This window comes from Salmo trutta, chromosome 8 (genome assembly GCF_901001165.1).
Source record: "Salmo trutta chromosome 8, fSalTru1.1, whole genome shotgun sequence".
NCBI lineage: Eukaryota > Metazoa > Chordata > Actinopteri > Salmoniformes > Salmonidae > Salmo > Salmo trutta.
The window spans coordinates 37,533,813-37,549,929 of NC_042964.1; the positions used below are offsets into that span (position 1 = coordinate 37,533,813).

Consider the following 16,117-nt stretch of genomic DNA (forward strand, 5'->3'; position numbering starts at 1 on the left):
CAAGCTTACCAACAATTACAATGGCAAAGTCACAATAATCACAAGAATGGCTTCAGATCAAAGTCTGTTGAGACAGAAGGGGTCTTTAAATTAAAGATCCAGGCAGCCTCTCGTTTTGACAATAAATTATCAAGGTCACCCCCTCTCGCAGGGAGGGTGACATGTTCGATGCCGATATAACGACGAGACGAAATCGAGTGGTTTGCTTCCAAAAAAGTGGGCCGCAACTGGGTAAGTCAAGTTTTTGGACCTAATGGTGCTACGATGCTCCGAGATACGTTCTTTTAATTCACGCTTTGTTTTACCCACAAGGACAAGTTATAAGATAAATAACTGCCTTAGTGGAGCACGTGATAACACCTTTGATTGGGATCTGTTTCCCTGTTTGGGGGTGTTTAAAGGATCTACATTTATAAGTGCCATTGCATTGAGCTCAGCCATTACACTTATAGTTTCCATCCAGTAGGGGCGAAAATAGACGTTCAGGAATATCTTGGGGTGGTAAATCAGAGTGTATCAATTGGTCTGAGATTTCTGCCGCGTGAGAATACGACCAAGGGAAGGTCCGAAAACATTACCGAGACTATCATCGGATTTTAGAATGTGCCAATGTTTGTGAATGATTCCCTTAATTTGTTCAGAGCGCTTTGAATAGCGGGTAGTTAGAACGTATAACTTGTCCTTGTGGTAAAAATTATGTGGGTAAAACAAAGCGTGAATTAAAAGAACGTATCTCAGAGCATTTTAGCAAAAACTTGACTTACCCAGTTGTGGCCCACTTTTTGGAAGCAAACCACTCGATTTCGTCCCTACGTTATATCGGCATCGAACACGTCACCCTCCCTGTGAGAGGGGGTGACCTCGACAATTTATTGTTAAAACGAGAGGCTGCCTGGATCTTTAATTGAAAGACTCTTGCTCCCTTCGGTCTCAATGTAGACTTTGATCTGAAGCCATTCTTGTGATTATTGTGACTTTGCCATTGTAATTGTTGGTAAGCTTGTGTAGTCTAAAATTAATCTATGATCGTATGATAACCATCTGTTTTTTTGTATGCTGTTCTTTGTATGCCATTTTTATATTTGAGAATTAACCAATGATATTAGGCCACACTTGGCCATGATTACAGACACCTGTGTCTTTTGACACTATATAAACGTCATCTCGCAGTGTTTGTGATCATACCCTGATGAAGACAGCTTGGCTGTCGAAACGTTGGATATTACATTTTTGCATCTGAGCTCCTAGAGTGTGCGGCTCTCCCTTATTTTCAAGGTCACTCAAGTTCACAGAACGGTACCACTGAAGCATGTCAAAAAATGTCTGTCCTCGGTTGCAACACTCACTGCAGAGTTCAAACTGCCTCTGGAAGCATCGTCAGCACAAGAACTGTTTGTCTGGAGCTTCATGATATGGGTTTCCATGGCCGAGCAGCCGCATACAATCCTAAAAACCACCATGCGCAATGCCAAGTGTCGGCTGGAGTGGTGTACAGCTCGCCACCATTGGACTCGGGCAGTGGAAACCGCTCTCTGAAGTGATTAATCACGCTTCACTATCTGGCAGTCCAACGGACTAATCTTGGTTTGGCAGATGCCATGAGAACGCTACCTGCCCGAATACATAGTACCAGCTGTAAAGTTTGGTGGAGGAGGAATAATGGTCTGGGGCTGTTTTTCAAGGTTTGGGCTAGGCCCTTTAGTTCCATTGAAGGAAATATTAGCGCTACAGCATACAATTCTAGATGATTCTGTGCTTCCAAATTTGTGGCAACAGTTTGGGGAAGGCCCTTTCCTGTTTCAGAATGACAATGCCCCCGTGCACAAAGCGAAATCCATACAGAAATGGTTTGTCGAGTTCGGTGTGAAAGAACTTGACTGGCCTGCAGAGCCCTGACCTCAACCCCATCGAACACCTTTGGGATGAATTGGAACGCAGACTGCGAGCCAGGCCTAATCGCCCAAATTCACTAATGCTCGTGGCTGAATGGAAGAAAGTCGCCGCAGCAATGTTCCAACATCTAGTGGAAACCATTCCCAGAAGAGTGGAGGCTGTTATAGTAGCAAAGGGGGGGGACCAACTCCATATTAATGCCCATGATTTTGGAATGAGATGTTCGACGAGCAGGTGTCCACATACTTTTGGTCATGTAGTGTATATGGAAAGACAAACATACTGTATTAGACCTCACGTTAAAAAGATTCCTCTCACACACACGGACGCACACACACCTCAGCATCAAAGCGGATCTTCTTCTCCTCCAGTAACCGAGCGCTCTCCTCTCTCTGGTGGTCAAACTCAGACTTCAGGAAGGTGTAGTCGTACCGCAGCTTGTTATACTCCGACCTGTACTTCTCAGTCTCCTGCAAGGAACACAGAGATAAGAGGGCTTGTCATAATCAAGGAGGAGAAAGAAACAAAAGAGAGAAAGTAGAATTTGAATGGATGTACCATTTTCATTCTCAATGATCTGACAGTTCAAGTGTGATGGCCCACCCTTCCCTGCCCTCAAAAACGTTCAACGCTTAGTTCTCAAGCAGTTGCTATGGAGATAGCGGTTACAGCTGGGACAGTTGGAGAGCACAGTGGAACTAAAGTGTCAAAGCTATCAAAAGCAGCTGAAGCTGGATAGAAGCAGTACAAAGTATAAAAAACAGGAGCAGAGGCAGTCGGAGGTGGTTGAAAGCAGTCAGGAGCAGAGAACAGTAAATAGCATTAGACAACAGACAGAAGTGTCCCGGGGTGCGAGGCTCACCTCCTCCAGTTTGTTGAAGCGCTCTCTGACAGGCCCCTCCATCTCCTGCTGCACCTGGGCCCTCAACAGCTCCAACCGCTGGGGGGTCAGCACCTTACAAAACAAACCGACTGCTGTACACACTGGCACAGAGACAGAAACACTGCCATATACAAAGGGGACACTACAGTAGTCACAGGTCAGTAGGTGTGTTTTCTATGGACTAGCTCCAGTACCTGTAGTCGTAGTTCCTCCAGCTCCCTGGTCTTGTCCAGCATCTCTCCTCGGAGTTCAGCCAGCAACAGCTGCAGTTTCTCCTGGACGGTTTGCTTGTCACTGAGGAGACGCTTCAGCTCTCCCTGCCCCCGGGTAAACTCATCCTGCAGCCTGGGACAGACACCACGGTGAAGGAGATGTATACAAGCGTGAACACAACACACACACGAAAAAAAAATATCTGTATTATGGTATTACACACTCACACTTCTCCAGGGCTGTTACCTGGTATGTTCAGCCTTGAGAGTCCGGTAGTTGGTCTTGTGGTTCTCACATCTCATCCGCTCATCGATCAGCATCTTCTGCAGCTCCATGTCAGACCCCCCCAGCTTCACCGTCCCCCCAGGGTCCAGGCTTGGGAGCAGGGGGCCGGACTGAGCGAGGGCAGAGGGGTTCATCTCGCCCCTACTGGATGGATATATCGAGGGAGGAAGAGAGAATGAGGTTAGGGAAAGCGAGAGCTGTGGGTTGTTCCCCTCCATCCCTTTTCAAATACATCATCCAATTAGTAAGAAAGATTGACATCAAAGCAAGATCCACTTCTTCCTCTCTACACAAAGGCTTTAGCTCAACGAAATTAATCACAAGACAGAACCGACTTCAAAGCGAAGAGACCTGCAGTGCTCTCCTCGGTTTGCAGGTCAGACATGATAAAGACTGATGTTGTAAGGATGGTGTGATGAGTGGTTTGGGGGCAAATTGCAGTTGTTACCATGGTAGCCCTAAATTCCCCAGCTATTTGTGCAAATGACAACCGCTCAGGTAACTACACAGCCTCAGTCTCAAGTGATTTCTCCACTTTCTGTTGTGGATACGCGTGGTCAAGGGAGGGATGATTATGCTTGATTGCAAACACTGCACTCGACATCTTGGCCTCATCTCAAGCACCCCACCCACCCTGGATAAATGTAGCTAGCTACTCAAAGAACAAAGACAGAATGTCAGACTCAGATGCAACAAATACAGGCAAGGCAATCCAGCCAAGACAAACAGTCCCTTTACTGCACACTAAACAGTTCAGCTGACTGTCTTGCCCGGACCATACGACGTTAACTAGCTACAGTACTTGATAGCATAACTGTGTTTGGCTGATCACTGTCGCACAAAAACAAAATAGCAAGGACATAGATCTCCAAGCGGTCATCAGTAACTAGCCAGTAATTTAGAGTCAACTAGAGCCACTCTTGCTACTCTTTTTGAAAGTGGCGCTTTAACTCCCGCCGTTCTAGCCAACGTACACTAGCTTGCTAACCACCGGTCACTGAACAATGTCAAATCAGTTATGAAGTTAACTGACTAGCTCTTGGGCACAATTTAGAACGCTCATTCCTAGAAGCTACCACTTTAGCGATAATAATATGCAGTTTTGATCGTTGCTTACCTCGAACTCGACTCCTTGACAGAACTAGCTATCTTATCCTGCAGAGAACTACAGATTCGCATGGGATCATGGGAGATTTATCTTAACTCTACTTCAATTTTAACCCCATGTGGTTAAATTGCAACATTACAAAGGCTCTTGGAAAACTCTCGCCACAATGAAGTTTTCAGTTTGATCCATTTTCACAAATTGAATAAAAAAAGGTTGTCTGATTTCAGATAAGAATCACACACACTGATATTAATGCTCATTAGCAGATTGTCATGACCAGTTTTATTTCTTGTCATTTTTTTAACCACATTTGGACTGTTAACAGAAGTCCAAAATGTTCTCAGTTCTCCTTTTGTACAAATTGTACAACATACACCTACCAAGAGTACAGGGATAACAGTTAGTCATGCCGCCTGGATCATTTTTCAATACAACCCTGTAACAAAACAGGAATGTTAAAACACAATTATCTCCTGCACTGAGCTTATATCAACAAAAATGGGATCTGGGCTACATACTCACTGAGTAACATATGGTACAAAATGTTAAAGATTCAACAATAAAAATAAAAAAAAGCTCATATGTATCTTCGCTTTCGCCATACTAAAGTAGCTTTGGAATCAGATGGAATTAATGTCTGGATCAAATCTACAATTCAATTTGTAAACATGAGCAGCCCAAAGAAATCTAGTGATTTCCACATTGCATAGTGAGCTACAGTGCTATAAGAGAGGAAAGGTAGTGTCAATCACTGTATTTCTGTATTAACAGAAGTATAGATAGCTTAAGATTCAAACACATGGCTTACCTCCTATGGCTACAAAATACAAATAAAGACTTGAAAAAAGGATAATACCAGTATCCATAAATATGAAATGGTAAAGGAACAACATAAATTGATGGACTCAAACACTCACATTCCATACCCACAAGGCATGTAAGAAGTGCTGTGCTGGAATCATGTTATACTTAACAAAAAACTTCTGCATGTTGAAGCTGAAATACAACCATTGACTTGGCCCAAATGATAAATACACAAAATATCCCACTATTATTCTATTCAAGTTTGCTACATGTTAATTATTGTGAAGCAGTCGCTGGCCGGTTCACCATCATCCCCATTCAAAACCCCTTCATACACTAAGGCACGTTCATTCCTTGTCTGTTTGACAAGAGGGGAAATGCTAACATCAGTTATCTATTTAACTTAAAAAATACTCATGGAAGTGCAACTTATTTGACACTATAATGTAATACAGTATGGTCAAATGACAGGTGGAAATTAACACACGCAACAGTTATGTACAACAATTAGAAAAAACATAAAAAAATAACTTTAAAAATCTATAGGTTCTGTACAGCCTTTTGGTGAGGGACATGGCTCGGTTGGAAAGTAGTCATGCCCTGTGACTAGTTACATCATCTTTCCTGGGTATCGGCGAGCGTCTGGCAGTCCATCTTCAACCTGAACTGCAAGACACGAGAAGAAAAAAAACGACATTAAGTCCTCTAACATCAAACTCTAAAAAGAGCAAGCCTGACAATGGCAAGGGACAACTCATCTCATATAAACCTTTAAGGTTTATTCAGATCAGAGCAGAGCTTGTTCACCTGTCTGCTGCCTCCTGTTCTGCCTCTGTGGGGCTGCCGTCTGGTTGTGTTGACGAGGCTTTGAGTTTACTGGCATCTGAAAGGAGACAGAGCCCATGGTTAGACACCACTCAGTGGTGACAGTCAGTATGCCACTAGAGTACTGATTCAGGGTCAGGATAACCCCTCCCCCACCTGTCTTGCAACGTACCCTGTAGCCAGCGAATCTGTGTGGCGGGCCCGTAGCCCTGCTCGTTCTTGGCGGCGATGCGGAACACAACAGCTGGCCGGTTGGGGGCGGAGCTGTCAATGTAGGCATTGGCCAGGTGGGCGGGGCTGACGGTGCAAGAGGTCTTGGTGCCGCGATAGATCCTGATGAAGGCCAGCTGGCCAGGGCGCTCAGAGCTGCTGGACCGGCTCTTCCTCACTGCCAGGTACATGGAGTACTCCAGGATCTTACCTGACGGGGAGGTGGGGGAGTCCCATGTGATGTGGACCGAGTCATTAGCCTGGGGGAAGACAGTGGTTGATGGATAAAGGATGAGAGGAAAAGCAGGTTATTTTGGAGAAACAATGATACACATATGATAAAACGAGAAATATATTGTGGAACTAGAAAACTAGTGAAATTGAACAGGTAGCAAGAAATCACAACAATCTCCCATGTGAGCTCTCTGAAGCCTCTGCTGAACAATAACGAATGCTGGCAGCACATTCTGTTAATGTGCTTGGCCTCATATACACCCCTCAACAGTAACCTTCTCTCAGTGTAAAGTTTGCTGTTGTAGTGTACCTTGGTGATCTTGACAGAAGAGGGTGCTCCGGGAAAGCCGGGCTGGCAGGTTTTGAACTCGCTGGCAGGGCTGAAGTCTCCCTGACCGCAGCTGTTGATGCCTGCTACTCTGAACCTGTAGGCTACACCTGGACACAGCTCCTGCTTCTCCCTCCACTCATAGTCCTGGGGCCCCTGCAACTTCATCTGTGGGAGTGGGGTGTGTTGAAAATGGTACGTGTGTGTGTGTGTCAAATCGGGAAATCAATGAACAGATTAGAGACAAATGAACAAAAAATGACTGCTAGCTGAAGATGGTTTCTGCATGTTATCTGCACACATTCTGGGGCATGTTTTTCATTATATACTGTCATTTAAGATTCAAGCCAAGATGTGGCTTACCTCTTTAGTGTTAGTGGGTCTGCTGTAGATGGTGGGAATAAAGTCATTCCCAGGTGGCAGGTAGTAGTGGGTAACCTCAGAGAACAGGGTTTTGAACACTCCAGCATCACACCACTCAGACTCATCTGATTTCTCACCAGATACCTACAGGGCACAGACAGGAGTTACTTCCTTCAGTCTCTATGGTAGGAAAATGAATAACTTCTTTAGTATTTTTATCCTACCTTGCATTTGACAGTGTTGAGATCTAAGGAAGTGGTGTCAGGTTCTTGTCCTGTGAATGAGGAAGGACTGTCATTGTTTATGCAGATGATATTCAAACCATACTGGTAGAGTAAAAAGCTAGCTTGGGGTCCATGCTGTTACCTGGCTGGTGTTCACTGCTCGCCACTGTGTTCGAGGGCTGGGAGGTTTTTGTGGGGTCAGCCTCATGTCCCAAGGGCTCAGATTGTGTTTTTCCACAAGCATCACTCTCCCCCTCTGGATGGGGGTCTCTAACAGCCTCTGACACTTCCATGGGAGTCTCTTTCTGCCCTGCAGCCACCTCCTTGCGTGTGCGGAAGGGGGGGGACCGCAATATTCAGTGTCAGTCAATGTAGCATTAACAATCGGGATGTAACATTTAGCTTAGCTGTTACGGTCTCAATGGCAGTACTAACACCATCTGAATATAGCACTTTCCCAGCACTGTAGCTAAGACAACTGGATATGTATGTAAGGGGTCACCATCTAACCTGTTGGGACGTCTTCTGGGCTTCCTGTGAGGTGGGGTCATCTGGGACCTGAGCTGACTGGACATCTGGAGGAAAACGAGCACATCAAGCATAGCTTTACATGTATACCTCTTCTTAGCTCATCATATCTTAGCCTGCGTCAACCTTCAACCCTGGCCCGGTACAGACGTCAACACTGGCCTTGTGAGTAGACCAGATGGCCCCGGACAAAGGCTTCTGCTTCTAAACCACTTTCAAAGCCAATAGCTTGGCATCAGACAGAACTCCTGAACTCTTTTCAAATTTGTGGTCTCTGATTGGTTGTGTGTGAACAGCAGGTAGATTTCTCCTCTCACCTTGGTCCTGGGGGTTCCTCTCCTGGGCACCTGTGCTGGGTCGGTTGTCTGGGGTGTTAGAGGGGGAGACAGGCTGCAGCTGGAGGATGTAACACTCTGCTGCAGGTAGGGGGCGCCAGGCCACACGGAGCATGCTGACGGTGGACTTGACCAGTAGTACTGCTGCTGGGGTGGAGGGCCGCTCTGAAAACACCACAAGTCACAGTTAGGTTGTAGCAGCAAAATGGCCTAGCAGGTAGCAATAGCCATTTAACTTCATCTGAGGGTTTCTAGTGTGAACAAATGAGAAATACACTCTCTCCACTGACTTTCCTAGCTAAATAAAGGTTAAATTAAAATGTAAAAACATGCTTTAAAGGTGGTATGACTCTGCAGCACATATTGAGCTACAGTAGTAAGACGTGCTGAAATTAATAGTATCCTTGTCTCTCTTCTCACCTGTCTCCAGATACCACAGGTCCTGGCAGCACACCTGGTAGTTCCAGCTCTTCCGGTAGCCGTCACGGCCGCTCCAGATGTAGAGGCGGGAGCCGATAGATGCAGCACAGTGGCCTGCCCTGGCTCGGGGTCCCCCACTGCTGGGCTGGGGCTCTTCTTGGTCCCCCTGGCTCACTGTCTGCCCCTGTTGCTGATCTGGGCCTAGGCTCTGCCATGTCATGGTGTCTGATATCAACAGGAAAAGGGGTCAACTATTTAAGCACTTTGTAACATCTGCTTATGTAAAAAGGGCTTTATAAATAAATGTGATTGATTTAACCTTACTGGGTTCAATTCAATATGATTCTCAAAATATGAATTTAATTAAATGGAATGCCTGTTATGTGACCAGTCAGATACTCATTATTACAAGCTTATCACTTAGGGTATGATACTGACCTAAGTTGAGCACGGATAAGGAGTTGGTACAGATCCATTCAGCTCCCAGGGCGTTAGGTTTGTCTGTCTCTGGAACGGGAACCCACCCCCCAAAAACATACATCCTTTGCAGAGGCAAAGCAAAAAAAACACACAAAAAAAACATATTAGGCAAACATCCATGATACCACACAAACATATACAGCACACACAAAATAAGTATTTCCATTACTTGTTTTCTATAATGTTGGCAGAGTGAAGGCTTCTGGGTAGAGGAGGGGGTCCTTAAGTGTCAGGTGTAGACCATGTCATAGATTCTAAAGAGCAGACAGAAGAAAGTGGATTCAGAGAGCCGGTTAGATTACCTCATTGCAATCAGTTCATCGCCACAAACACGAATGCAAGGTTGCGTTTTATGGGAACTGAAGGTTGGTTACAGCAACTTGAATTCACACCAAGGAGGTTAGTTCATTCAAATTGTTGTGGTTAGGATGTGGTTCATCAAAGCATGGCAGTAGACTGTGAGGTTACCGAGGTCAAGCTGCCAGAGGTCATCAAGGCGACTGCCTCTCATTCCTCCGAAGATGTAGAGTTTGGGGGAGCCTGACCCAGTGTATGCTACTGACGTGTGGGACTCTCGAGCCCACGGACCCACGCCCTTAGTATCCGGAATGTTCCAACCCTTCACCCCTGACACTGACTGCAGCTCCAGCTCATAAAAGTCATCCAGGTACCTACAGAGAGAAAACAGAGACAGCCAGTGGGATCCTATGGTCATTGGTGTGGCCAAACAGATCTGGGTCCAGGCTAGATGAGAACAACATTAGTGACAGAGCAAGCATTAAGGTTACTTATGATTATCACAACCCTCAGTACCCTGATTAGAGAAGCTGCGTTGGAGACTGTTGGAGCTAGGTACATAGCTCCATTCCTTGGGACATTGCCATTGGGGTCCTCACTGTCATTGGCCAGTCCCCCGAACATGTAGCACTTGTTCCCAATGAGGGTGAAGCTGTGCCCGAGGCGGGGACAGGGGGGCGGCATGCCGTTCTTGGGTGGCCTGGGTTTCAGCTTCTTCCACAGCCAGCGGCTCGCCTGATAGACAAGGGGTCAACTATGGCATCTTATCCATCAGTGACTACATACAATCTACTGTACAATCTAAGAGGCTGTACTTGTGAAGACCTTCCATCAGAGCTACAGGTCTGTGAATGACAATGCTGCTGCACACTCTTCACCTTATAAATAAAACATGACAAGAGGATCCCTATTACTGAAGACACTATTGAGTGGGAGAACCTCACCTGTAGCTCATACAGGCTGTTGTTGTATTTGCCAAACTCCACCATGCCTCCAAAGACCAGGATGCGGGTTCCCTCACAGGCAAAACCATGGGCAGCACAGCCTGGAGGGATGTCCCCTCTCACCGCTGGGAGAAACCACTGCTTAGAAACTAGACAAAGGGACAGAGACCGACCAAAAGTTGGTTTGCTTAGCTAACTAACGTTAGCCTGGTAAACAAGCTGGCTGCTGCGCTTCAGGGATTTTTTGTGAAACTTCCAAGGCATTAACATATTAGTCGCACCAGATGGCTAGGAAAACCAAATAGCTAACTAGTTTACTTCTCAAAAGCAAAATGTGTAGCGTCCATTAGCTAGCCAAACTAGGTAACTAACGCGTTAGCCTACCGGTGTTGAAAACATGGAGCTCCTCCGCTATCCCCTCGTTTCCACCTCCAAACACGATAATAAGTTCCCGAATAGCCGCTGCACGGTGTCCGTGTCTTGACCGGGGAATAGGTCCAGGAAATGAGTTGACTTTTTTCCATAACGGGTCCATTGTACCGTTAGGAACGCTACACACCTGAGTTCAGGCCATACACGGTTACAGCAGTTTGGCGCTGTTTGTTGTTAACAGAGAGAAATAGGCGGAGCGAGGTGTCAAACTCTCACGTTGTTTCCTTCACCGGAAGTGCAATACTAGACAGAGGAAGTTGCTATTTTTGGATCGAAATTAATGGAAAGTGTCCAATTTTGACAGATTTTTTGTTGTTGCCAATAATAGGTGTTGATACAATTTATGGATTTGTATTGCCGAATTGATTTCTAAGCTACTATAAGCTATAAAAATGCAGTTTTCACATCCTTCCGACTTTTGTGTAGGCTTGCCTAAATGCCAGAGAGAGCCAGGCAAGAAATTGAGTTGAGCCAGAGTTTAACGTTTGATTTTAGTTGTAAATCCTTGTCCTCTGCTTATATCCTTTACCTACTTTGTCTGCATTATTTACTGGTAGTAGAACAAGCTACAACATTCAAGAAATATCCCGAAACACTTTCTCCAGCCTCACATAGTGCAAGTGGAGAAGAGCCACATATTTTTCTTAGAGAACCTCTATTTTAAAAGTGTCGTGTGTGTGTGTAGACTCAGGGCCGGCGGCCATAGGAAGCTCTTGAGTTTCAAGTTTGGGAAAGTTTACGCTAATTATTTCACCAACACTTTCATCACACATTTTGGAGATATGTCAACAAAACCATTTTTTTTACATTTTTTAAAAATTGTATATATATTCCAATGAAGTTAGATCTATATATACATTTGTTAAATATACAAGTAGGAAAGCCTTAAGATAAATAATCCACTTGTTTAGAGAGAAAAATGTAGATCATTTTAGAGTAAAGTAGTAATATGTTGGATGAGTGTGTTGAGGGCAACATCGCCCCCAAGCACATTCATAACTGGCTTCTATGACTGTGTCTCTACCTATCATTTAGACAATGACTAGCCCGGTTAGCGCTAGTTTATGCTAACTTGCTAGCTAGCAACTTCACTAGCAGTACATGCTAGCCAGCTAGCTAGTTAGCATAAACTAGTTAGCATAAGCTGCTAGGAGTGGTAAAATACTGTAATGAACAGGCAGGGAGCAAGTCTCGAACCCTCGACCTTCAAGCCCGAAGTCCGGCGCGCTATCGACTGTGCCGCAAAAGCATGCTCGTCCGGCAGAGTCGATTTCCGCGCTTATAAACCCAGGGTCGTTACAATACATTAAATAAGATAACGTGACTTAATTGCAGTTGTAAATGTTTCCACTAGTGACTGATTGAATTACAGTTAATGTTACTTTATAGCTATTTTCCACAGCATTTTATGTCATATAGTATCTCCCCCTGTTTTCAGTTACAGGTGTGGACTGGATTAGGTGTGAGCAGTGCAGGAGGTGGGCTCATGAGTTGTGATCCAATTTTACTGGGGATAGCTTTATTTGTGACCTATGTACAAATTAGAATTGTGCAATAACAGAGCATAAGAGAGTTGCCACATCAATGTGTCACTGAATTCATGAGTTAAGTTATGAGTTGTTATTAAATGTTAAATTCCAATATTATTTAATGTTATTAGTTATATTCACTTCCAATATTCCAATGAATATGTTTTTCATTGATTAAAAGCAGCTATTGAAAAGCTTTTGATCCTGAATGTCATTTTAAAGACTGCTAGGATTTAAAATCTTGCAATATTCAAATAATATTTAGCGCAATTGTACATAATGAATTGTATGGAAAAGGAACAACAAAGAAAATTAATGTGCAGGTGAGCTAAAGAGGGACTTCACATCAAATCTCCTCATAGTGCGAATATTAATTGTGACATGTGCAACACCCTTTCCCCTCCATATTTTATTTAAATAATTAAAATAAGACAACGAGACTTAGCTTTTACGTATTACTTACTAAAGAATTTCTAAATAAAACTGATTAAATGGATTTTAACACACTCGTGTGAAACCCTATGCCATAATATTCTACCAATGTAACTGGCAGTGATAACCCCTGGGGAGGGGCCAGTAACCCTGGTACTTTTATAGAACGCCCCTTTTCTACAAACATTTCATGAAATACCTAAAAAAGTGTAAACTGTAGCCATTTATTTCCCTTTATAGTTTATTCGCCTAAGCATGACCCTCATACCCATTTTCCAAACATTGCTTTTATGTGTCAGCAATTAGACATTGTTCTTAGGGGGGACTAGTTACCTCCTAGTACCCTACAATTTATCGTACAATTTCTACCTATCTGGGTGCCAGTTATTATTAGTTGTATATGCGCATTTTCGTGGAACAGTTTCATTTCAATAATAATGTTTTCGTTTCTCAAAATCACTGTTACGTGGTTAATCATAAAAATATGAAATAAAAATATCTAAAAGTTTTTTTTTAAACTAAGGCGAGAGCACCAGTCTCTTCCATATCAAATCAAATTTTATTTGTCACATATACATGGTTAGCAGATGTTAAAAGAGGTTAATGCGAGTGTAGCGAAATGCTTGTGCTTCTAGTTCCGACCATGCAGTAATATCTAACAAGTAATCTAACCTAACAATTTCACAACAACTACCTTATGCACACAAGTGTAAAATAATGAATGAGAAATATGTACATAAAAATATATGAATGAGCGATGGCCGAACGGCATAGGCAAGATGCAGTAGATGGTATAGAGTACAGTATATACAGAGTAATGTAGGGTATATAGACACATTGATAGACTACACTACACTATGATCCATTGGCTAAATAAATGAGCACATGGAAATCAAACATAGCCTTTACGCCAATGCAGCACTAACAAGTAATCTAACCTAACAATTTCACAACAACTACCTTATGCACACAAGTGTAAAATAATGAATGAGAAATATGTACATAAAAATATATGAATGAGCGATGGCCGAACGGCATAGGCAAGATGCAGTAGATGGTATAGAGTACAGTATATACAGAGTAATGTAGGGTATATAGATACATTGATAGACTACACTACACTATGATCCATTGGCTAAATAAATGAGCACATGGAAATCAAACATAGCCTTTACGCCAATGCAGCAGTAGGCCTGTACTTCCATCTTCAACTAAGTAAAATATATAGGCCTGAAGCTGACAAAATAAAAACAATCAAATATCCTGATGAAAATTCTGGTTCTTTCAATCACATTCATCAACTGGCTCCAACTGGGTTCAGCCGAAGCTGTCGCTAGCGAACTTGCAACGTTGTATCAATCAGCCTATTCCGGGCCCTCAGTTTCCTGCGCCAGTGAACTCGATCGGGCCAGACATCTGTTTTTTATGACGTTTCCACTGGATATATGGGATCATCAGATCAAGGCTTGGTGATTATCGAGGCCTGGAGTGTTGAAAAGTTTTTTCAAATAATGTGAAGAACTATTAGTATTCGCAATGGATAGGAAAAAAACTGTTGAGATGAAGAAGAAAATTACTGAGAAGCTCAGCTTATTAGGGGTGGATGTGGTGAGTTAAGACAAGAAATAAAACATCCCAAATGGGCACCTTCCTACATATGCATGCAGCAGGCCTACTTCAATGCATGCTCAGGCGCGCGTGCTCCCTAAACATGATCAGGACCGAGAAACCAGACACATGCTCATTGCTGACATGCAGCACTCAGAACGAAAAACAATGAAAGAATTGCAGTGGTGATTTTAGCATGTACATCTTGGTGGGGCAAAACAAAAAAGTGGGATGCATGTCAGCAAAGCAACTACACAACACTAAACAATACATTAATTGCACTTACTAGGAAAATAGACCATTCATCTTAGACTTGGGACCACACAGCTACTCCACTGAATATCAGGCTAATGATTGCTTTGCAATGCTTGCAGTTAGCCACAGATTCCTTGCAAACCACTCATTGTTTAATTTGCGATTTCCAACTTGTTGTACAATGTTTATGTCCAATGGCCTTCTGAGCACCAATACGTTTTATATATAATTTCTCCTCATTATTTATCTTCATATGACAAGTACTAAAAAGGATTTGCCAGTATATTGTTGACTTGATTCATGATGATGACTGCTAGCTAAGATTTTGAAAGTATGATGTTGACCAACAAAGCTACTGTACATATAACATGATTTGACGTCATTTTATCTGTGGCCAATGACCTTGAGCCTTCTTGGATGGGTACTTCTATTGTAACTCTATGGCAGCACAGAAGTGGCTGGAATTTTCTAGCTCTTCCCTTAGACTTGGCAACAACATAGTGTCCACCAAGAGTGACAGAACACTGAGAAAATCACGACGCAACGCTCCATATTTTCTACTGGCTTGCCCCATCACCACAGAAAGCACTGAGCTAGGCTGAAACACCTGCATTTTGGAGCTGCCTTACTCAAGAAAACAAAAAAGAGACTTTGTATGCGGCTTTATTAACTCAATAATATATATATATATATATATATATATATATATATATATATATTATTGAGTATATATATATATATTGTTTTACATTGTTTGCAAACTGATATGTGACTCGTATTAATGCCAAAATAACATGCAAAACATGCAATCAAAAAAATTAAATATATATATATTTGGGGGGTGCAAAAAATGTGGGGCTCAAAACAGGTGGGGCTCTGCCACACCAGACCTGAATGACTGTAATTAATACATGCATTAATATACATTCATGTAACTAAATCATGGGGAATTAATGGTACATGTACCAGGCCTAGTGACGACATACTGTATGTAATGGGATAATTGATTAAAAAAAATAACAATTGAAGGGCAAACAATTCACACAATGAAACAATGAATTCGCAAGAATTTGCAGAAGACAACTGAGCGCATTCTGGAGAGCTGAGTGCATGCATTCTGGAGAGAGACATGCCATATCTTCACAACACAACCCTCTTCTTGTTGCAACATTTAAAATGATACTCAACACACATTATCTTCTCACATATTTTAGATGCTTTTCACTGACAGCCGCAACTCAATCAGCTAGGCCTGTTGCCATGCGCGCTGCCCAAATTGCAGGCTTCCCAAATAGGCGTAGGGATAGCACAGGTATTTAAATAAAATAATAAGCTAATAATCACTTTGTGGCTAAGTCATGCTCTCTGGTGAAGTTTTTTTAATGATTTTATTTAGACAGAGTAATGAAATGATTTAAGCAAAACATACATTTACTTTAGTGGAAGCCAGCATCCAAACAGTGCACTGTGCATCCGCCAACTTTCCT

General features: G+C 43.1%; 2 protein-coding genes across 3 annotated transcripts in view; both read right to left on the minus strand.

The window, feature by feature from the left end:
* The window catches only part of LOC115198822 (centrosomal protein of 83 kDa), a 10,057-nt gene extending 5,607 nt beyond the window's left edge, over positions 1-4,450 (minus strand). The window contains exons 1-5 of one of the 2 annotated variants that reach the window (XM_029761136.1): positions 4,392-4,450; positions 3,236-3,418; positions 2,971-3,121; positions 2,756-2,848; positions 2,232-2,363 (exon numbers count right to left, since the gene is read on the minus strand). In XM_029761136.1, coding sequence (XP_029616996.1) covers positions 2,232-2,363; positions 2,756-2,848; positions 2,971-3,121; positions 3,236-3,408 — 549 coding nt within the window. In that variant the 5' untranslated portion in view covers positions 3,409-3,418; positions 4,392-4,450. The remainder of the gene's footprint in view (positions 1-2,231; positions 2,364-2,755; positions 2,849-2,970; positions 3,122-3,235; positions 3,419-4,391) is intronic. The other variant, XM_029761137.1, reaches the window with a different exon arrangement.
* A 182-nt stretch (positions 4,451-4,632) lies between these two features.
* LOC115198827 (host cell factor 2-like) lies at positions 4,633-11,224 on the minus strand. Its single transcript, XM_029761147.1, is given in 16 exon segments — positions 4,633-5,852; positions 5,994-6,069; positions 6,184-6,481; positions 6,766-6,951; positions 7,147-7,290; positions 7,371-7,420; positions 7,513-7,693; positions 7,881-7,945; positions 8,216-8,398; positions 8,654-8,878; positions 9,092-9,195; positions 9,303-9,387; positions 9,602-9,804; positions 10,002-10,165; positions 10,375-10,523; positions 10,759-11,224. Coding segments are annotated over 16 exon segments (2,274 nt in total). The 5' UTR covers positions 10,910-11,224; the 3' UTR covers positions 4,633-5,842.
* Between the last annotated feature and the right edge of the window lie 4,893 nt (positions 11,225-16,117).